General features: G+C 49.7%; 1 protein-coding gene across 4 annotated transcripts in view; it reads left to right on the top strand.

Moving 5' to 3' along the window:
- The first annotated feature begins 1,429 nt into the window (after positions 1 to 1,429).
- Positions 1,430 to 26,373, top strand: part of dnajb2 (DnaJ heat shock protein family (Hsp40) member B2) — a 47,161-nt gene continuing 22,217 nt past the window's right edge. For 2 of the 4 annotated variants that reach the window (XM_078403265.1, XM_078403262.1), the window contains exons 1-7: positions 1,430 to 1,479; positions 12,517 to 12,603; positions 15,506 to 15,615; positions 16,156 to 16,209; positions 18,446 to 18,562; positions 21,509 to 21,598; positions 24,774 to 24,879. In XM_078403265.1, the coding sequence (XP_078259391.1) occupies positions 12,539 to 12,603; positions 15,506 to 15,615; positions 16,156 to 16,209; positions 18,446 to 18,562; positions 21,509 to 21,598; positions 24,774 to 24,879 (542 nt within the window). In that variant the 5' untranslated portion in view covers positions 1,430 to 1,479; positions 12,517 to 12,538. Of the gene's footprint in view, positions 1,480 to 2,484; positions 2,583 to 12,516; positions 12,604 to 15,505; positions 15,616 to 16,155; positions 16,210 to 18,445; positions 18,563 to 21,508; positions 21,599 to 24,773; positions 24,880 to 26,373 lie in introns of those variants that run through there. The other 2 variants (XM_078403264.1, XM_078403263.1) reach the window with 2 other exon arrangements.

Here is a 26,373-nt window from a genome sequence, read left to right as displayed (position 1 = left end):
GGAGGGGGAGTGGGGGAGGGGGAGGGGAGTGGGGGAGGGGGAGGGGGAGGGGAGTGGGGGAGGGGAGTGGGGGAGGGGGAGGGGAGTGGGGGAGGGGGGAGGTGAGTGGGGGAGGGGAGTGGGGGAGGAGGGAGGGGAGTGGGGGGAGGGGAGTGGGGGAGTGGGGGAGGGGGGAGGGGAGTGGGGGAGGGGGAGTGGGGGAGGGTAGTGGGGGAGGGGAGTGGGGGGTGGGGGAGGGGAGTGGGGGAGGGGGAGTGGGGGAGGGGAGTGGGGAGGGGAGTGGGGGTGGGGGGGGGGGGGGGGAGGGGAGTGGGGGAGGGGGAGTGGGGGGGGGGGGGAGTGGGGGAGGGGAGTGGGGGAGGGGAGTGGAGGGGGGGAGGGGAGTGGGGGAGGGTAGTGGGGAGGGGGGTGGGGGAGGGGGGAGGGGAGTGGGGGGAGGGGGAGGGGGGGAGGGGAGTGGGGGAGGGGGGGAGGGGGAGTGGGGGAGGGGGAGGGGAGTGGGGGAGGGGGAGGGGGAGGGGGGGAGGGGGAGGAGGGGGGAGGGGAGTGGGGGAGGGGGGAGGGGAGGTGGGGAGGGGGGGAGGGGGAGGGGAGGTGGGGGAGCGAGGGGAGTGGGGGAGGGGAGTGGGGGAGGGGAGTGGGGGGGGGGGAGGGGAGTGGGGAGGGGGAGGGGAGTGGGGGAGGGGGAGGGGAGTGGGGGAGGGGAGTGGGGAGTGGGGGAGGGGGAGGGGTGTGGGGGAGGGGAGTGGGGAGTGGGGGAGGGGAGTGGGGGAGGGGAGTGGGAGTGGGGGGAGGGGTGTGGGGGAGGGGAGTGGGGGAGGGGAGTGGGGGTGTGGAGTGGGGGAGGGGAGTGGGGAGTGGGGGAGGGGAGGGGGGAGGGGAGTGGGGAGTGGGGGAGGGGAGTGGGGTGTGGGGGAGGGGAGTGGGGAGTGGGGGAGTGGAGTGGGGGAGGGGAGTGGGGAGTGGGGGAGGGGAGTGGGGGAGGGGAGTGGGGGAGTGGAGTGGGGGGGAGGGGGGGAGTGGGGGAGGGGGGAGTGGGGGAGGGGAGTGGGGGAGCGAGGGGAGTGGGGGAGGGGGAGGGGAGTGGGGAGTGGGGGAGCGAGGGGAGTGGGGGAGGGGGAGGGGAGTGGGGGAGGGGGAGGGGAGTGGGGGAGCGAGGGGAGTGGGGGAGGGGGAGGGGAGTGGGGAGGGGGAGGGGAGTGGGGGAGGGGGAGGGGAGTGGGGGAGGGGGAGGGGAGTGGGGGAGGGGGAGGGGAGTGGGGGAGGGGGAGGGGAGTGGGGGAGGGGGGAGGGGGGTGGGGGAGGGGGAGGGGAGTGGGGGAGGGGGAGGGGAGTGGGGGAGGGGGAGGGGGGGGAAGGGGAGGAGGATGTTTCTGGACGTTTCTGCGGCTTTATTGTCGACGTCGGCGGTGAGATCAGAGAGTGACGCGGTGGCGGCGGCGGGAGGAGGGAGGGAGCAGAGAGCCGGCACCGCGACAGGTAGGAGAGGGGAGAGATGGAGGGGGGGGGGGGTGGGTAGGGAAGGGAGAGAGGGTTGAGGGGGGTGGTGAGGGAGGGGTGAGGGAGAGAGAGATGGGGGAGGTAGTGGAGGGTTGGGGAGAGAGGGGGGGGGAGGGGAGAGAGGAGGGAGAGAGAGAAGGGAGGGGGAGGGGTATGGAGGGAGAGAGGGGGGCTAGGGAGGGAGAGAGAAGGGGTAGGGGAGGGGGTGGGGAGGGAGAGAGAGGGGGTAGGGGGTAGGGAGGGGGTGGGGAAGGAGAGAGAGGGGGGAGGGGGTGGGGAGGGAGAGGGGGAGGGAGAGAGGAGAGAGAGGGGGAGGGGGTAGGGAGGGAGAGAGGAGGAGGAGAGGTAGTGAAGAGGGTTGGAGAGAGAGGGGGGAAGGGGGAGAGTGAAAGGGAGGGGGCAGAGGGTGGGGGGATGGGAGGGTGAGGAGTGGGAAGAGGTATGGGTAGTGGAAAGGGAGGGGAGAGAGGAGGTAGGGGGATGGAGGGAGGAGAGGAGAGGGGACCTATGGGGAGAGGGATTGGGAGGAAGGTGAAGAGGAGAAGGATAAGGGAGAGAGGGGAGGTAAGGGAGAGAAATGAGGGCTGAGGAGAGAGGAGAGAGATGGGGAAAGGGAGTGGGGAGAGGGAAAGGGAGAGGGGGAGAGAGATGAAGGGGAGAGGAGGGGAGTGGGGAGAGGAGGACAGGATGGGGACGAGGGACTAACATAACATAACATTCCCCTCCCCCCCCCCCAGCATTCTGAGCTAATGTTATCCCACTTTTTAAGAAAGGAGGGAGAGAGAAAACGGGTAATTATAGACCAGTTAGTCTGACATCAGTGGTGGGGAAGATGCTGGAGTCAAATATAAAAGACGAAATTGCGGAGCATTTGGATAGCAGTAACAGGATCGTTCCGAGTCAGCATGGATTTACGAAGGGGAAATCATGCTTGACTAATCTTCTGGAATTTTTTGAGGATGTAACTAGGAAAATTGACTGGGGAGAGCCGGTGGATGTGGTGTACCTCGACTTTCGGAAAGCCTTCGACAAGGTCCCACATAGGAGATTGGTGGGCAAAATTAGAGCACATGGTATTGGAGGTAGGGTACTGACATGGATAGAAAATTGGTTGACAGACAGAAAGCAAAGAGTGGGGATAAATGGGTCCCTTTCATAATGGCAGGCAGTAACTAGTGGGGTACCGCAAGGCTCGGTGCTGGGACCGCAGCTATTTACAATATACATTGATGACTTGGATGAAGGGATTAAAAGTACAATTAGCAAATTTGCAGATGATACAAAGCTGGGTGGTAGTGTGAACTGTGAGGAAGATGCTATGAGGTTGCAGGGTGACTTGGACAGGTTGTGTGAGTGGGTGGATGCATGGCAGATGCAGTTTAATGTGGATAAGTGTGAGGTTATCCACTTTGGTGGTAAGAATAGGAAGGCAGATTATTATCTGAATGGTGTCAAGTTAGGAAAAGAGGGCGTACAACGAGATCTGGGTGTCCTAGTGCATCAATCACTGAAAGGAAGCATGCTGGTACAGCAGGCAGTGAAGAAAGCCAATGGAATGTTGGCCTTCATAACAAGATGAGTTGAGTATAGGAGCAAAGAGGTCCTTCTGCAGTTGTACAGGGCCCTTAGTGAGACCGCACCTGGAGTACTGTGTGCAGTTTTGGTCTCCAAATTTGAGGAAGGATGTTCTTGCTATTGAGGGCGTGCAGCGTAGGTTCACTAGGTTAATTCCCGGAATGGCGGGACTGTCATATGTTGAAAGACTGGAGCGGCTCGGCTTGTATACACTGGAATTTAGAAGGATGAGAGGGGATCTTATCGAAACACATAAGATTATTAAGGGGTTGGACACGTTAGAGGCAGGAAAAATGTTCCCAATGTTGGGGGAGTCCAGAACCAGGGGCCACAGTTTAAGAATAAGGGGTAGGCAATTTAGAACAGAGATGAGGAAAAACTTTTTTAGTCAGAGAGTTGTAAATCTGTTGAATTCACTGCCTCAGAAGGCAGTGGAGGCCAAGTCTCTGAATGCATTCAAGAGAGAGCTAGATAGAGCTCTTAAGGATAGCGGAATCAGGGGGTATGGGGAGAGGGCAGGAACGGGGTACTGATTAAGCATGATCAGCCATGATCACATTAAATGGTGGTGCTGGCTCGAAGGGCCAAATGGCCTACTCCTGCACCTATTGTCTATTGTCTATTGAATCGTCACCTATCATTTTTCTCCATGCTGCCTGACCGACTGAGTTACTAAGGCACTTTGTGTCTATCTTTAGTGCAGTTTATTTAACCAGTGCTTTGTAAAGTTGCATCATGACGTCCCAACTTTTCAATTCTGAATCCCTACTTGCGATGGCAGGTGTGCCAAATGGCGCCTTCACCACCCTGTCCACTTGTGTTGCCACTTTCAACAATCGATGGATGGAACCCCAAGAATCTTTTATTGTCATAGGTCCTGAAACGGAACAATGAAATTCTTAGAAGATAGACACAAAAGGTTGGAGTAACTCAGCGGGACAGCCAGTATCTCTGGAGAGAAGGAATGGGTGACGTTTCGGATCGACTTATTTAAAAGTTCTTACTTTTGGCAGCACAACAGATATGTAAACATAGTACTCTGTATAACCCATAATAAACCGCAAAAAAAGTTCAGATTTACGAGGATGTTGCCGGATTTACGAGGATGTTGCCAGGACTAGAGGGTGTGAGCTACAGGGAGAGGTTGAGTAGGCTGGGTCTCTATTCCCTGGAGCGCAGGAGGATGAGGGGTGATCTTATAGAGGTGTATAAAATCATGAGAGGAATAGATTGGGTAAATGCACAGAACAGAATCTCTTGCCCAGAGTAGGTGTATCGAGGAGCAGAGGACATAGGTTCAAGGTGAAGGGGAAAGGATTTAATAAGAATCCGAGGGAGTAACTTGTCCACACAAAGGGTGGTGGGTGTATGGAATGAGCTGCCAGAGGGGAAGTTGAGGCAGGGACTATCCCAAAGTTTAAGAAGCTGTTAGACAGGTACATGGATAGGACAGATTTGGAGGGATATGGACCAATTTGGGACTAGTTAAATGAGACATGTTGGCCGGTGTTGGCAAGTTGGGCTGAAGGGCCTGTTTCCACACTGTATCACTCTATGACCCTGTGTGTGTATATATGTGTGTGTGTGTCTATTTATATATATATATATACACACACACATAAATATACGTGTATATATGTGTGAGTGTGTGTCTATATATATACAGTGCATTCAGAAAGTATTCAGTCCCCTTCACTTTTTCTACATTTTGCTACCTTACAACCTTATTTTAAAATGGATTAAATTCTTTTTTTCCCCTCATCAATCTACACACAATACCCCACAATAAAAAATGAAAACAGGTGTTTAGAAATTTTTACAAAGTAATTAAAAAGAAATAACTGAAATATCACATTTACATAGGTATTCAGACACTCAAAATTGAGTTTATGTTCATCCTGTTTCCATTGATTATCCTTAAGATGTTTCTACAATTTAATTGGAGTCCACCAGTGGTAAATTAAATTGATTGGACATGATTTGTAAAGGCACACACCTATCTATATAAGGTCCCACAGTTGACAGTGCATGTCAGAGCAAAAACCAAGCCATGAAGACGAAGGAATTGTCCATAGACCTCCGAGACAGGATTGTGTCGAGACACAGATCTGGGGAAGGGTATAAAACAATTTCTGCAGCATTGCAGGTCCCGAAGAGCACAGTGGCCTCCATCATTCTTAAATGGCCTTTATGGTAGAGTGGCCAGATGGAAGCCACTCCTCAGTAAAAGGCACATGACAGCCCGCTTGGAGTTTGCCAAAAGGCACCTAAAGGACTCTCAGACCATGAGAAACAAGATTCTCTGGTCTGATGAAACCAAGATTGAACTCTTTGGCCTGAATGCCAAGCGGCACCACTCATCACCTGGCCAATACCATACCTACGGTGAAGCATGGTGGTGGTAGCATCATGCTGTGGGGATGTTTTTCAGCGGCAGGAACTGGGAGACTAGTAAGGATCGAGGGAAAGATGAACGGAGCAAAGTACAGAGAGATCCTTGATGAAAACCTGCTCCAGAGCGTTCTGGAAGGCGGAGGTTCACCTTCCAACAGGACAATGATCCTAAGCACACAGCCAAGACAACGCAGGAGTGGCTTTGTGACAAGTCTGTGAATGTCCTTGAGTGGCCCAGCCAGAGCCCGGACTTGAACCCGATCGACCATCTCTGTGCATCGACACTCCCCATCCAACCTGACAGAGCTTGAGAGGATCTGCAGAGAAGAATAGGAAAAATTACCCAAATGCAGGTGTGTCAAGCTTGTGGCGTCACACCCAAGACTTGAGGCTGTAATCGCTGCCAAAGGTGCCTCAACAAAGTACTGAGTAAAGGGTCTGAATACTTGTGTAAATGTGATATTTCAGTTATTTATTTTTAATTACTTTGCAAAAATTTCTAAACACCTGTTTTCATTTTTTTATTATGGGGCATTGTGTGTAGATTGATGATAAAAAAAAAAGAATTTAGTCCATTTAAAAATAAGGCTGTAACGTAACAAAATGTGGAAAAAATGAAGGGGTCTGAATACTTTCTGAATGCACTAAGTGTGTGTGTGTGTGTATGTATATATACACACACACACACATATTCACCTACACAGGCTGATGAAGGGTCTCGACCCGAAACGTCACCCATTCCTTCTCTCCAGAGATGCTGCCTGTCCCGCTGAGTTACTCCAGCTTTTTGTGTCTATACACACACACACGGATATATATATATACACACACACACATACACACACGCACACACGCATAAATAAATATTGAAATATATATATATAGAGATAAAAACAATGCTTTAAGTCTATGTAGCTAGGAGCTTATTTAGAGGTCATAGAGTTTAATAGCCTGATGGCTGTCGGGAAAAAGCTGTTCCTGAACCCGGACGTGATAGTTTTCAGGCTCCTGTACCTTCTTCCTGATGGCAGGAGTAAAACGAGAGCATGGCCAGGGTGGTGTGGACCTCTGACGATGCTGGCTGCCATTTTGAGGCAGAGATTCATCAGTGTTTCCTAGCACCGGTGATTCTTTGTGTGGGAGGAATCCGGAGCACCCGGAAAAAAAAAACGCGGTCACAGTGAGAGCGTGCAAACTCCGAACAGGCAGCACCGGTGGTCAGGATTGTACCCTGGCGCTATGAGGCAGCAACTCTAACTAACCCTGCTCAGAAAACCAGCCAAAATAATCAAAGACTTGGGTAGACAAAAATGCTGGAGTAACTCAGTGGGTCAGGCAGCATCTCAGGAGAGAAGGAATGGGTGACATTTCGGGTCAAGACCCTTCTTCTCCAACATTTTGTGTCTACTTTCGATTTAAACCAGCATCTGCAGTTTTTTTTCCTATAATCAAAGGCTTGTCCCACCCTGGTCATTCCGTCTTCTCCCTGCTCCCATTTCTCACTGAAAGTGGGCACCACCAGACTCAGGAACAGCTTTTTCCCCTCCGTCATCAGGCTTCTGAACGGCCCTTCCATAAGCTAGGGTGCTGTCCGATTCACCTCTACCCCATTGCGGACATTGGACTTTGTCTGTGGAACTGATGCGCTACGATGCTGAGAACTATATTCTGCACTCTGTATCTTCCCCATTGCTCTACCTATTGTACTTGAGTTTGGCTGGATTGTATTTATGTATAGTATTATCTGATCTGATTGCATAGCATGCAAAACAAAGCTTTACACTGTACCTCAGCACACGTGACAATAATAACCTCAATCCTAAACCCGAAAGGACGGTTTCCCTGCTGTATCTCAAAACGCTAAAATAAATTCTAAACAAATAGATTGAGTGGTAAAGAAGGCATATGGTATGTTTGCCTAAACCCGAGTTGTGAATCTGTGGAATTCTCTGCCACAGCAGGCAGTGGAGGCCAATTCACTGGAAGTTTTCAAGAGAGAGTTAGATAGAGCTCTTAGGGCTAATGGAATCAAGGGATATGAGGAAAAAGCAGGAACGGGGTACTGATTTTGGATGATCAGCCGTGATCATATTGAATGGCGGTGCTGGCTCAAAGGGCCGAATGACCTACTCCTGCACCTATTTTCTATGTTTATATGAAACCTTCCCTGTCCAGTTTCTCCATGAAAACACTCTGTTTTTCTCAAGACCTCCGAGATTCTAAGGAATTAAGTACTCATCTTGAGTCCAGTGGATGCAGGGCTGGCCTGTCCAACCTTTCTCAGGCAATCCTGGTCTTCCTGGTATGGTATAGGAAGGAACTGCAGATGCTGGTTTATGCCTGTGTTGACTTGGCAATCATTTCGCTGAACACTTTGGTTTAGTCCAGCGTGGCCTATGCCAAGCCTTTGGAGTGATTCGAGGTTCTGACCCGAAATGTCACCCATTCCTTTTCACCAGAAAAGTTGACCCGATGAGTTACTCCAGAATGCTGTGTCTATCGTCCTCTGTTCCTTCCCTTGATTGACCTCCAAATTTGAGGAAGGACATTTTTGCTATTGAGGGAGTGCAGCGTAGGTTCACCCCAGGTTAATTCCCGGGATGGCGGGACTGTCATATGTTGAAAGAATGGAGCGGCTGGGCATGTATAGGCTGGAATTTACAAGGATGAGAGAGGATCTTATTGAAACATATAATATTATTAAGGGATTGGACACGCTAGAGGCAGGAAACATGTTCCCGATGTTGGGGGAGTCCAGAACCAGGGGCCACAGTTTAAGAATAAGGGGTAGGCCATTTAGAACGGAGATGATGAAAAACCTTTTCACTCAGAGAGTTGTGAATCTGTGGAATTCTCTGCCTCAGAAAGCAGTGGAGGCCAATTCTCTGGATGCTTTCACGAGAGAGTTAGATAGAGCTCTTTAAGATAATGGAGTCAAGGGATATGGGGAGAAGGCAGGAATGGGGTACTGATTGTGGATGATCAGCCATGATCACAATGAATGTCGGTGCTGGCTCAAAGGGCCGAATGGCCTACTCCTGCACCTATTGTCTATTGTCTATTGACCTGCCGGTGTGGTGAGTCACAGCCTAGCCAGGGTGCCAGGGATAAGTGAAGGAAGGAACTGCAGATGCTGGTTTAAAAGGAAGATAGACACAAAATGCTGGAGTAACTCAGCGGGACAGGCAGCATCTGCGGAGAGAAGGAATGGGTGATGTTTCGGGTCGAGACCCTTCTTAAATGAGAGTCAGGGGAGGGGGAGATACAGAGATAAGGAAGTGTAAGGTGTGGGAACGAGACATCCAAGTGGATGGAGATCAAGGAAATACAGAGATGTAAGGTGTGAGAATGAGACATCAAAGGGAGTGGAGATCAAGATCATTGATCTCCACCCTCTTTGATGTCTCGTTCTCACACCTTACAGTTCCTTATCTATGTATCTCCCCCCTTGGATAGGTTAGATGAGTGGGCAAATGCATGGCAGATGCAGTATAATGTGGATAAATGTGAGGTTATCCACTTTGGTGGCAAGAACAGGAAAGCAGACTATTATCTGAATGTTGGCCGATTAGGAAAAGGGGAGATGTAACGAGACCTGGGTGTCCTGGTACACCAGTCATTCAAAGTAGGCATGCAGGTGCAGCAGGTAGTGAAGAAAGCGAATGGTATGTTGGCATTCATAGCGAGGGGATTTGAGTATAGGAGCAGGGAGGTTCTGCTTCAGTTGTACAGGGCATTGGTGAGACCACACCTGGAGTATTGCGTACAGTTTTGGTCTCCTAATCTGAGGAAAGACATTCTTGCCATAGAGGGAGTACAGAGAAGGTTCACCAGATTGATTCCTGGGATGGCAGGACTTTCATATGAAGAAAGACTGGATAGACTCGGTTTGTACTCACTGGAATTTAGAAGATTGAGGGGGGATCTTATAGAAACTTACAAAATTCTTAAGGGGTTGGACAGGCTAGATGCGGGAAGATTATTCCCGATGTTGGGGAAGTCCAGAACAAAGGGTCACAGTTTAAGGATAAGGGGGTAGTCTTTTAGGACCGAGATGAGAAAGATTTTTTTCACACAGAGAGTGGTGAATCTGTGGAATTTTCTGCCACAGAGGGTAGTTGAGGCCAGTTCATTGGCTATATTTAAGAGGGAGTTAGATGGGGCCCTTGTGGCTAAAGGGATCAGGGGGTATGGAGAGAAGGCAGGTTCTGTAGGCATAGGCTTCAGTAGGCATAGGATACTGAGTTGGATGATCAGCCATGATCATATTGAATGATGCTGCAGGCTCGAAGGGCCGAATGGCCTACTCCTGCACCTATTTTCTATGTTTCCCCTGACTCTCAGTCTGAAGAAGGGTCTCGACCCAAAACATCATCCATTCCTTCTCTCCAGACATGCTGCCTGTCTTGCTGAGTTATTCCTGCACTTTGTGTCAATGTCAGGGATAAGTAGTACACTGCTGAGAGTGGATGGGCAGTGCGGCAACCAGGCTTGATTAGTGTGACAGTTCTGTGGTTATAAATAGCTGCTTACCACAGACGTGATCCTCAGAGAATGAAAATAGCAGCACAGGATTCTACTCAAAAAATGAAGTGACTTGTGGCTTTAAATAGAACTTTTATGGATTAAACCATCGCAAGGGAATTTCTTTAAACTTTTGGGTGATGCAGTGGCGCGGCGGTAGAGCTGCTGCCTCACAGCGCCATAGACCCTGGTTCGATCCTGACTACGGGTGCTGTCTGTACGGAGTTTGCACGTTCTCCCCGTGACCTGCGTTGGTTTTCTCTGGGTGCTCTGGTTTCCTCCCACACTCCAAAGACGCACAGGTTTTTTAGGTTAATTTGGCTTCTGTAAATTGTAAATTGTCCCTTGTGTGTAGGATAGTGCAAGTGTACGGGGGGGGGGATCGCTGGTCGGTGTGGACTCGGTGGGCCGAAGGGCCTGTTTCCGCACTGTATCTCTAAACTATAAATTACATTTATTTAGCATGATGTGAACGTCGCTGGTGAGCTCAGCATTTATTTTCAGCATTTGTCCTTTACGGTTGTCATTAATGTACTGTCCTAGTTCCACTGTTGGAAATGCAACAACCAATCACACCCACGTCATGAATCCACTGCCCACCTGTGAACTGCTGGAGAGGCATTGAGAATCTCAATGGTCTCGGCAGATCTCTCCAGTGTCTTTAAGACACAAAGGACAGGGAAACAAGAACTAGAGGGCATAGGTTTAAGGTGAGAGGCCTTGGCTCGGCCACCAGCATTATAAAGATTATAAAGTTGAAATCTTCAAGTTCCTCAGAGTAAATATAATTGAAAAATAGATTAATAGAAAAATAGGTGCAGGAGTAGGCCATTCGGCCCTTCAAGCCAGTACTGCCATCCAATATGATCATGGCTGATCATCTATAATCAGTACCCCTTTTCTGCTTTTTCCCCATATCATAGAACATAGAAAACATAGAAAATAGGTGCAGGAGGAGGCCATTCGGCCCTTCGAGCCAGCACCGCCATTCATTGTGATCATGGCTGATCATCCACAATCAGTAACCTGGCTGATCATCCTCAATCAGTGCCCAACTTCTCCCCATATCCCTTGATCCCACTAGCCCCTAGAGCTTTATCTAACTCTCTTGAATTCAAACAGTGTTTTGGCCTCCACTGCCCTCTGTGGCAGAGAATTCCATAAATTCACAACTCTCTGGGTGAAAAAGTTCCTTCTCACGTCAGTTTTAAATGGCCTCCCCTTTATTCTAAGACTGTGGCCCCTGGTTCTGGACTCCCCCAACATTGGGAACATTTTTCCTGCATCCAAATTGTCCAGTGCTTTTATAATTTTATATACGTCTCTATAAGATCCCCTCTCATCCTTCTAAACTCCAGTGAATACAAACCCAGTCTTTTCAATCTTTCCTCATATGACAGTCCTGCCATCCCAGGGTTAAATCTCGTGAATCTACGCTGCACTGCCTCAATTACAAGGATGTCCTTCCTTAAATTAGGAGACCAAAATTGCACACAATACTCCAGGTGCAGTCTCACCGGGGGCCTGCAGTAGGACCTCCTTGCTCCTAAACTCAAATTATCTCGCAACGAAGGCCAACATGCCATTAGCTTTCTCCACTGCCTTCTGTCCTGGACCATCCATATCGAAGCAACGACCAAGACTAGGATGGAGTGGATGTGGAGAGGATGTTTCCACTAGTGGGAGAGTCTAGGACTAGAGGTCACAGCCTTAGAATTAAAGGGCGTTCTTTTTAGGAAGGAGATGAGGAGAAATTTCTTTCGTCAGAGGGCGGTGAATCTGTGGAATTCTTTGCCACAGAAGGCTGTGGAGGCTAGTTTTTTTAAGGCAGAGATAGGTAGATTCTTGATTAGTACAGGTGTCAATGGTTATGGGGAGAAGGCAGGAGAATGGGGTTAGGAGGGAGAGATAGATCAGCCATGATTGAATGGCGGAGTAGACTTGATGGGCCAAATGGCCTAATTCAACTCCTATACCATATGACCTTCAGAAAGAATACCAACGCCTCTCCTTCCTGAGAAGACTTGGGAGGTTCGTCATGTCCCCTACAACTCTCACCAACTTCTATTGATGCGCCGGAGAAAGCATTTTATCTGAATGCATCACAGCCCAGTTTGGGAACTGCTCCACCCAAGACCACAAGAAACTGAAGAGCATTGTGGAGGCAGCCCAGACCATCACACAAACCAACCTCTATCTTCGGTTTGAACCATTACCTGCTGTTCCTTCCTACACATACCTGACTCTGGGTGCTATCTGTATGGAGTTTGTATGTTCTCCCTGTGACAACGTAGTTTTTCTCTAGATGCTCTGGTTTCCTCCCATGCTCCAAAGACGTACAAGTTTGCAAGTTAATTGGCTTCGGTAAGGATTGTAAATTGTCCCTAGTGTGCAGCATAATGATAGTGTATGGGGGGATCGCTGGTCGGCGCAGATTCGGTTGGCCGAAGGGCCTGTTTCCACGCTGTATCTCTAAGGTGTAAAGTTAGGAGAGGACCTAACATGTTGCCTTTTGTTTCTCAGCAAGGCGGCAGCTGTGGTGGAAATGGTGGACTACTACAATATTTTGGGAATCCCTCGCAGTTCTTCTCCAGAAGACATTAAGAAAGCGTAAGTGTGAACCTTATCTTTCACCCCAGATGCCCAATGACCATCTCCGGGAGTGCAGATGCTTCTGAAGGGCGTGTGATAACAATGTGTTCCTATTGATGAACTCGGAGCCCTTTATGATGCTCACAGAGTCATAGGGTTTTACAGCGTGGAAACAGGCCCTCCAGCCCAACTTGCCCACACCGACCAACATGCCCCATCTACACTAGTCCCACCTGTCTGCATTTGACCCATATCCCTCCAGACCTGTCCTATTCATGTAGCCATTTAATTGTCTCTTAAACGTTGCAATAGTCCCTCCTCTGCAACTTGTTCCATACACCAACCACCTTTGTGTGAAAAGTTGGGCCTTCTCTCCAGAGATAGAAACATAGAAACATAGAAAATAGGTGCAGGAGTAGGCCATTCGGCCCTTCGAGCCTGCACCGCCATTCAATATTATCATGTCTGATCATTTTCCAGCTCAGTAGCCTGTACCTGCCTTCTCTCCATACCCCCTGATCCCTTTAGCAAAAAGGGCCACATCTAACTCCCTCTTAAATATAGCCAATGAACTGGCCTCAACTACCTTCTGTGGCAGAGAATTCCACAGACTCTCTGTGTGAAGAAATGTTTTCTCATCTCAATAATAGACAATAGGTGCAGGAGGAGGCCATTCGGCCCTTCGAGCCAGCACCGCCATTCAATGTGATCATGGCTGATCATTCTCAATCAGTACCCCGTTCCTGCCTTCTCCCCATACCCCCTGACTCCGCTATCCTTAAGGGCTCTTTCAAGCTCTATCTTGAATGCATTCAGAGCATTGGCCTCCACTGCCTTCTGAGGCAGCGAATTCCACAGATTTACAACTCTCTGACTGAAAAAGTTTTTCCTCATCTCCGTTCTAAATGGCCTACCCCTTATTCTTAAACTGTGGCCCCTGGTTCTGGACTCCCCCAACATTGGGAACATGTTTCCTGCCTCTAACGTGTCCAACCCCTTAATAATCTCATATGTTTCGATAAGATAGACAATAGACAATAGGTGCAGGAGTAGGCCATTCAGCCCTTCGAGCCAGCACCGCCATTCAATGCGATCATGACTGATCACTCTCAATCAGTACCCCGTTCCTGCCTTCTCCCCATACCTCCTCACTCTGCTATCCTTAAGAGCTCTATCCAGCTCTCTCTTGAAAGCATCCAACGAACTGGCCTCCACTGCCTTCTGAGGCAGAGAATTCCACACCTTCACCACTCTCTGACTGAAAAAGTTCTTCCTCATCTCCGTTCTAAATGGCCTACCCCTTATTCTTAAACTGTGGCCCCTTGTTCTGGACTCCCCCAACATTGGGAACATGTTTCCTGCCTCTAATGTGTCCAATCCCCTAATTATCTTATATGTTTCAATAAGATCCCCTCTCATCCTTCTAAATTCTAGTGCATACAAGCCTAGCCGCTCCAGTCTTTCAACATATGACAGTCCCGCCATTCCGGGAATTAACCTAGTAAACCTACACTGCACGCCCTCAATAGCAAGAATATCCTTCCTCAAATTTGGAGACCAAAACTACACACAGTACTCCAGGTGCGGTCTCACTAAGGCCCTGTACAACTGCAGAAGGACCTCTTTGCTCCTATACCAAACTTCTCTTGCTATGAAGGCCAACATTCCATTGGCTTTCTTCACTGCCTGCTGTACCTGCATGCTTCCTTTCAGTGACTGATGCACTAAGACACCCAGATCTCGTTGTACGTCCCCTTTTCCTAACTTGACACCATTCAGATAATAATCTGCCTTCTTATTCTTACCACCAAAGTGGATAACCTCACACTCATCCACATTAAACTACTATCTAGTCTCTTTGGTGACCCTCGGACAATCTTTGATTGGACTTTAGTGACGTTATTTTGCATTTAATGTAAATCCCTTATCATGTATCTACACTGTAAAAGGCTCGATTGTAATCACGTATTGTCTTTCCACTGATTGGATAGCACGCAGCAAAAGCTTTTCACTACCTCGGTACACTTGACAATAAACTAAACTGATCCCCTGCGCCAACTATGAACCATTGTGCATTTCCTTGATCGGCATGTCGTTTGATCTGTCCTTTTCACACCTTACCCTTCCATATCTCTAGTCTCCCTCTCCCCTGACTCTCAGTCTGAAGAAACATAGAAACATAGAAAATAGGTGCAGGAGTAGGCCATTCGGCCCTTCGAGCCTGCACCGCCATTCAATATTCAATATTTTTTAGTCAGAGTTGTGAATTACATTGAATGGTGGTGAGGGCTCAAAGGGCCGAATGGCATACTCCTGCACCTATTGTCTATTGTCTATTGTCTAATATGATCATGGCTGATCATCCAACTCAGTATCCTGTACCTGCCTTCTCTCCATACCCCCTGATCCCTTTAGCCACAAGGACCACATCTAACTCCCTCTTAAATATAGCCAATGAACTGGCCTCAACTACCTTCTGTGGCAGAGAATTCCACAGATTCACCACTCTGTGTGAAAAAAAACGTTCTCATCTCGGTCCTAAAAAACTTCCCCCTTATCCTTAAATTGTGACCCCTTGTTCTGGACTTCCCCAACATCGGGAACAATCTTCCTGCATCTAGCCTGTCCAACCCCTTAAGAATTTTGTAAGTTTCTATAAGATTCCCCCTCAATCTTCTAAATTCCAGCGAGTACAAGCCGAGTCTATCCAGTCTTCCTTCATATGAAAGTCCTGCCATCCCAGGAATCAATCTGGTGAACCTTCTCTGTACTCCCTCTATGGCAAGAATGTCTTTCCTCAGGTCTCGACCCCAAACGTCACCCACTCCTTCTCTCCAGAGGTGTTGTGTCTGTCCCGCTCAGTTACTCCAGCCTTTTGTGTCTACCTTCCTCACTTTGCTCCCTTCCCTCTCCCCTACAGTTACCGGAAGCTGGCCCTACGGTGGCACCCTGACAAGAACCCAGATAACAAGGATGTTGCAGAGAACAAGTTTAAGGAGATTGCCGAGGCGTATGAAGTGCTATCAGACAGTGAGTTTGATGCTGAGTTGTATCCTGTCTGTTGATTGTTAGGGGTTTAATGGAGCTTAATGTAAGGTGGCTGAGGGGTGATTTTATTGAGGTGCGTAGGATCACGAGGGGGATGGATAGGGTGGATGCACACAGTCTTTTACCCAAAGAAGGGGAATCAAGAACTGGAGGGAAAAGAAAAAGACATTTCAACAGCGGCATGGTGGCGCAGCGGTGGAGTTTCTGTCTCACAGCGCCAGAGACCCGGGTTCGATCCTGAACTCGGGCGCATTCTCCCTATGACTGCGTGGGTTTTCTCCGTGTGCTCCGGTTTCTTCCCACACTTCCAAGACATGCAGGTTTGTAGGTTAATTTGTAGGTCCCCTCTGTATCGGATAGTGCTGGTGAACGGGTGATTGTTGGTCGACACCGACTCGGTGGGGTAAAGGAAGGGCCTTGTTTCCACACTGTATATAAATTAAAGTAAAGTTACGCCTGTTTTTCATGCATTCAGCTCTGCCTAAAGCATGCGCTTAGTTTTATTAAATCTCTCCCTTGTAGGAAGTAAACGAGACATTTATGACAAGTATGGAAAAGACGGATTAGTTGGAGCAGGTAAGGATAAAGTTCAAACAGATGCACTGTGGAAAGCATGGTGTTGGGTTACTTCAAGAGTCAAGAGTGTTTTATTGTCAGATAATAGACAATAGGTGCAGGAGGAGGCCATTCGGCCCTTCGAGCCAGCACCACCATTCAATGTGATCATGGCTGATCATTCTTAATCAGTACCCCGTTCCTGCCTTCTCCCCATACCCCCTGACTCCGCTACCCTTAAGAGCTCTATCTAGCTCTCTCTTGAATGCATTCAGAGAATTGGCCTCCACTGCCTTCTGAGGCAGAGAATTCCACAGATTTACAACTCTCTGACTGTAAAAAGGTTTTTCCTCATCTCAGTTCTAAATGACCTACCCCTTATTCTTAAACTGTGGCCCCTGGTTCTGGACTCCCCCAACATCGGGAAAATGTTTCCTACCTCTAACGTGTCCAACCCCTTAATAATCTTATACGTTTCGATAAGATTCCCCTCTCATCCTTCTAAATTCCAGTGTATACAAGCCTAGTCGCTCCAGTCTTTCAACATACGACAGTCCCGCCATTCCGGGAATTAACCTAGTAAACCTACGCTGCACGCCCTCAATAGCAGGAATGTCCTTCCTCAAATTTGGAGACCAAAACTGCACACAGTACTCCAGGTGCGGTCTCACCAGGGCCCGGTGAATGTCTTCCGGAGATTTCTCTAGTCTCTCTTCCCAGAGTTTGAGCCTTCTGGACGATGCACCGCAGTCCAGGGGATGGAGAGAAGAGAGGAAAGAGAGGAATTTAGTTCTTCTACTTCTTTTTCTTCTTCTTCTTCCTCTTCTTCTTGCGTTTGAGGCAGCAGAAGTTATGGAGCTGCTTCTGCTGCTGCTGTCTCTGTTTGGTGTCGTTCGCCTGACTGAGGTCCGTTGACAGGGCTCACCACGGGGAGGTCGACAACGTCAGCCCCAGGGATTTAGTTTAGTTTAGTTCACTGCAGTGTAGCATCAAGAATGTTTTAGTTTAGTTTATTATTGTCACGTGTACCGAGGTGCAGTGATAAGCTTTTTGTTGCATGCTAACCAGTCAGTGGAACGACTATACATGATTACAATCAAGCTGTATAAGAAAATAACTGCAGATGCTGGTACAAATCGAAGGTATTTATTCACAAAATGCTGGAGTAACTCAGCAGGTCAGGCAGCATCTCGGGAGAGAAGGAATGGGTGACGTTTCGGGTCGAGACCCTTCTTCAAACCATTCCTTCTCTCCCGAGATGCTGCCTGACCTGCTGAGTTACTCCAGCATTTTGTGAATAATTACAATCAACTGCTGAGTTACTCCAGCATTTTGTGAATAATTACAATCAAGCTGTCCGGTGCTCAGATACACGATAAAGGAAATAATGTTTAGTGCAAGATAAAATCCCGTCGAGTCTGTTTAAAGATAGTTGGAAGGTCTCCAGTGAGGTAGATGGGAGGTCAGGCCCGCTCTCTAGTTGGTGAGTGGATGGTTCTATGTTATTCCACTTTCGCATCACACACGTCAGGGGCAATTTACAGAAGTCAATGAGCCGACAAACCTGCACGCCTTTGGAATGTGGGAGGAAACCGGAGCACCTGGAGAAAACCCACGTGGTCACAGGGAGAACGTACAAACTCCGTACAGACAGCACCTGGCGGTTCATTATTGGTGACGCAGTGGTAGACAATAGACAATAGACAATAGGTGCAGGAGGAGGCCATTCGGCCCTTCGAGCCAGCACCGCCATTCACTGTGATCATGGCTGATCATTCTCAATCAGTACCCCGTTCCTGCCTTCTCCCCATACCCCCTGACTCTGCTATCCTTAAGAGCTCTATCTAGATCTCTCTTGAATGCATTGCCTCACAGCGCCAGAGACCCGGGTTCGATCCTGACCACGGGTGCTGTCTGCACAGAGTTTGTACGTTATACACGTGACCTGCGTGGGTTTTCTCCGAAATCTACAGTTTTCTCCCACACTCCTAAGACGTACAGGTTTGTAGGTTAATTGGCTTGGTATAAATGTAAAAATCGTCCCTAGTGCGTGTAGGATAGTGTTAATGTGTGGAGAGTTTTGGGCGGTGCGGACTCGGTGGGCTGAAGGGCCTGTTTCCGCGCTGTATCTCTAAACTAAAGTAAACGAAAAAATTATGACCATATTATCCTGTAATGCACCATATATTGATGAATGCTTTTATAACCTGTGATTTTTGAAGTGCTTCTCATTGTCGTCTTCTGTATACTTTAACAGGTGGCAGGGTGCCCAGGATGGACACAGAGTTTCCAGAGTTTATCTTCTCGTTCCGTAGCCCTGACGAAGTATTTAGGGAGTTCTTTGGCGGGCGAGATCCTTTCGCAGAGTTGTTTGGTGAGCATGTGCTGCCTTTGTCTTTCATACGATACGGTATAATACGATAGAACGTTATTCATCCCAGGAGGGAAATTGATCTTCCAATGATCATAAACACAACCAGATACATGAAACATGGAATTAAAGTGTCGATTGGAAAGTCCAGGATTGTTGACGTGCAAAGATTGGGGAGGGGTGGGTGGAGGGGGGATGGGAGTCAGTCTCAGTCTACCCCACCACAGAAGGGGGAGGAGTTGTACAGTTCGATAGCCACAGGGAAGAAGGATCTCCTGTGGCGTTCTGTGCTGCATCTTGGTGGGACCAGTCTGTTGCTGAAGGTGCTCCTCAGGTTGGCCAGTGTGTCACGGAGGGAGGGGGTGAGCCGTATTGTCCAGGATGCTCCGCAGTTTGAGGAGCATCCTCCCCTCCAAGACCCCCTACCTTTCTCAGGGATCTCGGTGCACCTGTTTCATATTAACTATTTCTCGTCAATGGGTTGTGACCTACTGACACCCGTACTAATCAAGAATCTATCTCTGCCTTAAAAATATCCGTAGACTTGGTCTCCACAGCCTTCTGTGGCAAAGAATTCCATAATCCCTGACACGGGTACTAATCAACGGGTATTTCAGCAGGTCAGGCGGCATCTCAAGGGAACATGGATAGGTGAAGTTTCGGGAAGTCACTTCAGGCTTGACTTCTTTTGTATCCCAGAATCTGCAGTTCTTTGTTTCAACATTTCACTGCTCCACTGCAAAATCTCCTGGACGGGGCCCGATCCAGGCGAGCCCCAGGCCGCTGCAGGGCCTCCAGCCATCGCCTTCCTTGGAGGTCCGGATCGTCCAACGAACCGACGTCCCTCTCCTCGCCCGGCCACCTGTGTGCCCCGGGGGGTGGGAGCCTGCCGCAGCCGACCCTGAGGGTGGGGAAGGCCAGACCCCAGTTCACTCTCCTTTAGGGTTGCCATCTTCTTCACTCCCAAATAAGGGACCAAAGGTGACGTCACCGCCCTCACCCAGCCAGCGGCCACGTGCCCCCGCTCCACCAATGGCGGCTGTTCGGGTCGGGAGGCGGGTTGCTACGCAACCTCCGTTAGGTGGCCTCCAGGCCTACACTGTCCAGGCCTACACTGTCCAGGCCTACACTGTCCCGGCCTACAGTGTCTGGGCCTACACTGTCCGGGCCTACACTGTCCGGGCCTACACTGTCCGGGCCTACACTGTCCGGGCCTACACTGTCCGGGCCTACACTGTCCGGGCCTGCACTGTCCGGGCCTACACTGTCCGGGCCTACACTGTCCGGGCCTACACTGTCCGGGCCAACACTGTCCGGGCCAACACTGTCCGGGCCAACACTGTCCGGGCCTACAGTGTCTGGGCCTCCAGTGTCCAGGCCTACAGCGCCCCCCGGGCCTACACTGTCCGGGCCTTCAGCGCCCCCCAGGCCTAAAGTGTTCGGGCCTACAGCTCTCCCCAGGCCTAATATTGGACAAGGGCGGTCCCGTTCAGGACAAACCAATTTAGCCCAAATTTACAGGATGTCCCGGCTAATACGGGACAGTTGCCAACTCTACTCTCCTTGCTCCTCGCTGGCTCCCTCCTCTCCGTTCTCTGGTCTTCGGGCGACCAGCAGGGGCCGGCATGGTAGCGTCACTTACTGGCCGTGGCCCACCGGGTCTTTGTGCTTTCGGTTGCGTGGTCCACCGGGTCTTTGTGCTTTCGGTTGCGTGGTCCACCGGGTCTTGTGCCTCTAACCAATAGATCAGGTTTCTTGAATGAACAGGTAGATTTTAGAAAAATAGGCAGAAGAAGCTGGTGTAACTCCGTGGGATAGACAGCATCTCTGGACAGGAGGAATGGGTGACGTTTCGGGTTGAGACACTTCTTCATACTATTTCTGATTTTATCACTTTATCTTCTCCCTGAAACTCATAAACAAAACTGCCCTGGCAGACCCATTGTTTCTGCCTGTTCCTATCCCACTGAATTTATTTCCACATACCTCGACTCCATCCTATCCCCACCGGTCCACTCCTTCCTGACCTATGTCCAAGACACCTCACACGCCCTTCCTCTCTTCAATGACTTCCGTTTGCCAGGCCCCCCCCACCTCATCTTTACTAGCTCAGTCTGAAGAAGTGTCTCGTCCCGAAACATCACCCATTCCTCCTCTCCAGTGATGCTGCCTGTCCTGCTGAGTTACTTCAGCATTTTCCGTCTATCTTCGGTCATAAGGTCATTGGTGATAGGAGCAGAATTAGGCCATTTAGCCCATCAAGTCTACTCCGCCATTCAATCATGGCTGATCTATCTCTCCCTCCTAACCCCACTCTCCTGCCTTCTCCCCGCAACCTCTGACACCCGTACTAATCAAGAATCTATCTAAAGGTAGTATAAGAAAATAACTGCAGAATCTGGTACAAATCGAAGGTATTTATTCACAAATTGCTGGAGTAACTCAGCAGGTCAGGCAGCATCTCAGGAGAGAAGGAATGGGTGACGTTTCGGGTCGAGACCCTTAGAAGGGTCTTGACCCGAAACGTCACCCATTCCTTCTCTCCTGAGATGCTGCCTGACCTGCTGAGTTACTCCAGCATGTTGTGAATAAGAATCTATCTAAGATAGGCACAAAAAACTGGAGTAACTCAAGCAGGACAGGCAGCATTTCTGGAGAGAAGGGATGGGTGACGTCACCTATTCCTTCTCTCCAGAAATGCTGCCTCTCCTGCTGTGTTACTCCAGCTTTTTGTGCCTATCTTTGGTTTAAACCAGCATCTCTGCAAGTTCCTTCTTACACAGAATTTATCTATCTCTGCTTTGAAAATATTCGTTGACTTGGCCTCCACAGCCTCCTGTGGCTAAGAATTCCACAGATACACCACCCTCTGACTCAGCCAACATCTGCAGTTCCTTCCTACACACTACTCTAGATCTTCTTCACCTTCTGGTTTTATTCTTTCAACAGATGATTTTGGTCCTTTTTCTGACCTGGGGAGCAGTGGCAGATCGCGACAACCTGGATCTTTGTTCTCATTCCCTTTTCCCACCGGATCAGGTACGTTGAAAACTGCGACATTACTGGGTTGGTTGCCAAGGTTGGCGGCAATATGGCAGGAGGTGCTGGGGGAGGTAGAAACAAGCTGAAGAAGGGTCCCGACCCAAAACGTCACCCATGGGATGGATTGCCACTTTGGTGACAAGAACAGGAAGGCAGATTATTATCTGAATGGTGTCAAGTTAGGAAAAGGGGTCGTACAACGAGATCTGGGTGTCCTAGTGCATCAGTCACTGAAAGTAAGCATGCAGGTACAGCAGGCAGTGAATAAAACTAATGACATGTTGCCTTTCATAACACGAGGAGTTGAGTTTAGGAGCAAAGAGGTCTTTCTGGAGTTGTACAGGGCCATAGTGAGACCACACCTGGAGTACTGTGTGCAGTTTTGATCTCCTAATTTAAGAAAGGACATTCTTGCTATTGAGGGCGTGCAGCGTAGGTTTACTAGGTTAATTCCCGGGATGGCGGGACTGTCATATGTTGAAAGAATGGAGCGACTAGGCTTGTATACACTGGGATTTAGAAGAATGAGAGGGGATCTTATTGAAACGTATAAGATTATTAAGGGGTTGGACACGTTAGAGGCAGGAAACATGTTCCCAATGTTGGGGGAGTCCAGAACAAGGGGCCACAGTTTAAGAATAAGGGGTAGGTCATTTAGAACGGAGATGAGGGAAAACCTTTTTCACCCAAAGAGTTGTGAATCTGTGGAATTTGCTTCAGAAGGAAGTGGAGGCTGATTCTCTGGATGTTTTCAAGGGAGAGCTAGATAGAGCTCTTAAAGATAGTGGAGTCAGGGGGTATGGGGAGAAGGTAGGAACGGGGTACCGATTGTGAATGATCAGCCATGATCACAGTGAATGGCGGTGCTGGCTCGAATGACCGAATGGCCTCCTCCTGCACCTGTTGTCTATAGTCTATTGTCATCCATGTGCACCTGAGATGCTGCCTGACCTGCTGAGTTACTCCAGCACTTTGTGTCTTTTTTTGTTGTAAGCCAGCATCTGCAGTTCCACGTGTCTGCAGAAACAAGCCCTTCGGCCCAACCCTTCAATGATGACCAAGATGTCTATCTGAGCTGGTCCCGTTCAGTCTAGGGATGCAGCATGGAAACCCGGTCCTCCGGCCCACTGATTCCATGCTGTCCATCAATCACCTGTACACTAGTGTAAGAAAATAACTGCAGATGCTGGTGCAAATCGAAGGTATTTATTTCACAGAATGCTGGAGTAACTCAGCAGGTCAGGCAGCATCTCAGGAGAGAAGGAATGGGTGACGTTTCGGGTCGAGACCCTTCGTCAGACTGATGTCAGGGGGGCGGGACAAAGGAAGGATATAGGTGGAGACAGGAAGATAGAGGGAGAACTGGGAAGGGGGAGGGGAAGAGAGGCACAGAGGAACTATCTAAAGTTGGAGAAGTCGATGTTCATACCGCTGGGCTGCAAGCTGCCCAAGCGAAATATGAGGTGCTGTTCCTCCAATTTCCGGTGGGCCTCACTATGGCACTGGAGGAGGCCCATGACAGAAAGGTCAGACTGGGAATGGGAGGGGGAGTTGAAATGCTCAGCCACCGGGAGATCAGGTTGGTTAACGCGGACCGAGCGAAGGTGTTGAGCGAAACGATCGCCGAGCCTGCATTTGGTTTCGCCGATGTAAATAAGCTGACATCTAGAGCAGCGGATACAGTAGATGAGGTTGGAGGAGGTGCAGGTGTACCTCTGTCTCACCTGGAAAGACTGTTTGGGTCCTTGGATGGAGTTGAGGGGGGAGGTAAAGGGACAGGTGTTGCATCTCGTGCGGTTGCAGGGGAAAGTGCTCGGGGATGGGGTGGTTTGGGTAGGAAGGGACGAGTGGACCAGGGAGTTACGGAGGGAACGGTCTCTGCGGAACGCAGAAAGGGGCGGGGATGGGAAGATGTAGCCAGTTTTGGGGTCCCGTTGTAGGTGACGGAAATGTTGGAGGATGATTTGTTGGATACGCTGGCTGGTGGGGTGGAAGGTGAGAACGAGGGGGATCCTGTCCTTGTTACGAGTGGGGGGAGGGGGAGCAAGAGCGGAGCTGCGGGATGTGTAAGAGACCCTAGTGAGAGCCTCATCTATAATGGAGGAGGGGAAGCCCCGTTTTCTATCACCTGTACACTAGTTCTATGTCGTCCCCTACTCTCACCCTACACACTCGGGGCAATATACACTCGGGGCAATGTACACTCGGGGCAATGTACACTCGGGGCAATGTACTCTCACCCTACACACTCGGGGCAATATACAGAAGCCAATTAACCTACAAACCCGCACGTCTTTTGGACGTGTGGGGAATCCAACGCACCCGGAGAAAACCCCCACGGTCACGGGGAGAACGTACAAACTCCACACACAGACAATGCCCGAGGTCAGGATGGAACCCGGGTCACTGGCGCTGTGAGGCAGCAGCTCCACCCGCTGCTCCACTGTACCTGTTTAGCCCATATCCCTCTAAACCTATCTGATCCATGCACCTGTTCAGGTGTCTTTTAGACGTTGTGATGGTACCTGCCTCAACTACCTCCTTTAGTTTATTTACTTTAGAGACACAGCGCGGAAACAGGCCCTTTGGCCCACCGGGTCCACACCGACCAGCGATCCCCGCACACTAACACCATCTATGAACATCGACTTCTCCAACTTTAGATAGTTCCTCTGTCCCTCTCTTCCCTCCTCCTTCCCAGATCTCCCTCTATCTTCCTGTCTCCACCTATATCCTTCCTTTGTCCCGCCCCCCTGACATCAGTCTGAAGAAGGGTCTCGACCTGAAACGTCACCCATTCCTTCTCACCTGAGATGCTGCCTGACCTGCTGAGTTACTCCAGCATTTTGTGAATAAATACCTTCGATTTGTACCAGCATCTGCAGTTATTTTCTTATAACACCATCCTACATACACTCGGGACGATTTTATTTTACGTTTACCAAGCCAATAACTCTACAAACCTGCGCGTCTTTGGAGTGTGGAAAGAGACCGAAGGTCTCGGAGAAAACCCACGCAGGTCACGGGGCGAACGTACAAACAGCACCCGTGGTCTGGATCTGTATGGGCCTGTGGACCTCCTCTGGCACCTCTTTGCATACGCCCACTGCCCTCTGTGCACTGTCTGAACACTCTGCTCCACCCACTAACCAGTGTCCTTTGCCGTCGACAGAATTCTCCTCGTTCTCCACCAACTTCGGCGGTGGCGGAATCGGCAATTTCCGATCGATCTCGACCTCCACGAAGTTTGTTAATGGCAAGCGCGTGACCACCAGAAAGTGAGTACCGAAGATGAGATTCAACGCCTTCTGTCAGGGCCTTATGATCTTCATCCCTTACAGGGGGAAGAGAGTGCTGGAGTAACTCAGCGGGTCAGGCAGCATCTGTGGAGAACATGGATACGTGACATTTCACAGAGTGCTGGAGTAACTCTGCGGGTCAGGCTGCATCTGTGGAGAAAATGGATAGGTGACGTTTCACAGAGTGCTGGAGTAACTCAGCGGGTCAGGCAGCAACTGTGGAGAACAAAGTTACAAATTCGTCCCCCTCCACCCGCTGAGTTACTCCAGCACTCTGTGAAACGTCACCTATCCATGTTCTCCACAGATAGAAACATAGAAACATAGAAACATAGAAACATAGAAACATAGAAAATAGGTGCAGGAGTAGGCCATTCGGCCCTTCGAGCCTGCACCGCCATTCAATATGATCATGGCTGATCATCCAGCTCAGTAGCCCGTACCTGCCTTCTCTCCGTACCCCCTGATCCCTTTAGCAAAAAGGGCCACAACTAACTCTCTCTTAAATATAGCCAATGAACTGGCCTCAACTACCTTCTGTGGCAGAGAATTCCACAGACTCACCACTCTCTGTGTGAAGAAATGTTTTCTCATCTCGGTCCTAAAAGACTTCCCCCTTATCCTTAAGCTGTGACCCCTAGTTCTGGACTCCCCCAACATCGGGAACAATCTTCCCGCATCTAGCCTCTCCAACCCCTTAAGAATTTTATATGTTTCTATAAGATCCCCCCTCAGTCTTCTAAATTCCAGCGAGTACAAGCCCAGTCTATCCAGTCTTTCCTCATATGTAAGTCCCGCCATCCCAGGGATCAATCTGGTGAACCTTCGCTGTACTCCCTCTAAGGCAAGAACGTCTTTCCTCAGGTTAGGAGACCAAAACTGCACACAATACTCCAGGTGCGGTCTCACCAAGGCCCTGTACAACTGCAGCAGAACCTCCCTGCTCCTAAACTCAAATCCTCTTGCTATGAATGCCAACATACCATTCGCTTTCTTCACTGCCTGCTGCACCTGCATGCTTGCTTTCAATGACTGGTGCACCATGACACCCAGGTCACGTTGCATCTCCCCTTCTCCCAATCGGCTCCATTCAGGTAATACTCTGCTTTCCTGTTCTTGCCGCCAAAGTGGATAACCTCACATTTATCCACATTATATTGCATCTGCCATGCATTTGCCCACTCGCCTAATCTATCCAAGTCACTCTGCAGCCTCCTAGCATCCTCCTCGCAGCTAACACTGCCACCCAGCTTCATGTCATCCGCAAACTTAGAGATGTTGCATTCAATTCCCTCGTCCAAATCATTAATATACACTGTAAATAACTGGGGTCCCAGCACTGAGCCTTGCTGCCTGACCCGCTGAGTTACTCCAGCACTCTGTGAAACGTCACCTATCCATGTTCTCCACAGATGCTGCCTGACCCGCTGAGTTATTCCAGCACTCTGTTGTCATCTCAGGATAACAAAGAAT

This window comes from Rhinoraja longicauda, chromosome 8, assembly GCF_053455715.1.
Source record: "Rhinoraja longicauda isolate Sanriku21f chromosome 8, sRhiLon1.1, whole genome shotgun sequence".
Lineage (NCBI taxonomy): Eukaryota > Metazoa > Chordata > Chondrichthyes > Rajiformes > Arhynchobatidae > Rhinoraja > Rhinoraja longicauda.
The sequence above is the reverse complement of the archived record's forward strand: the minus strand, read 5'-3'. Positions and strand labels throughout refer to the sequence as shown.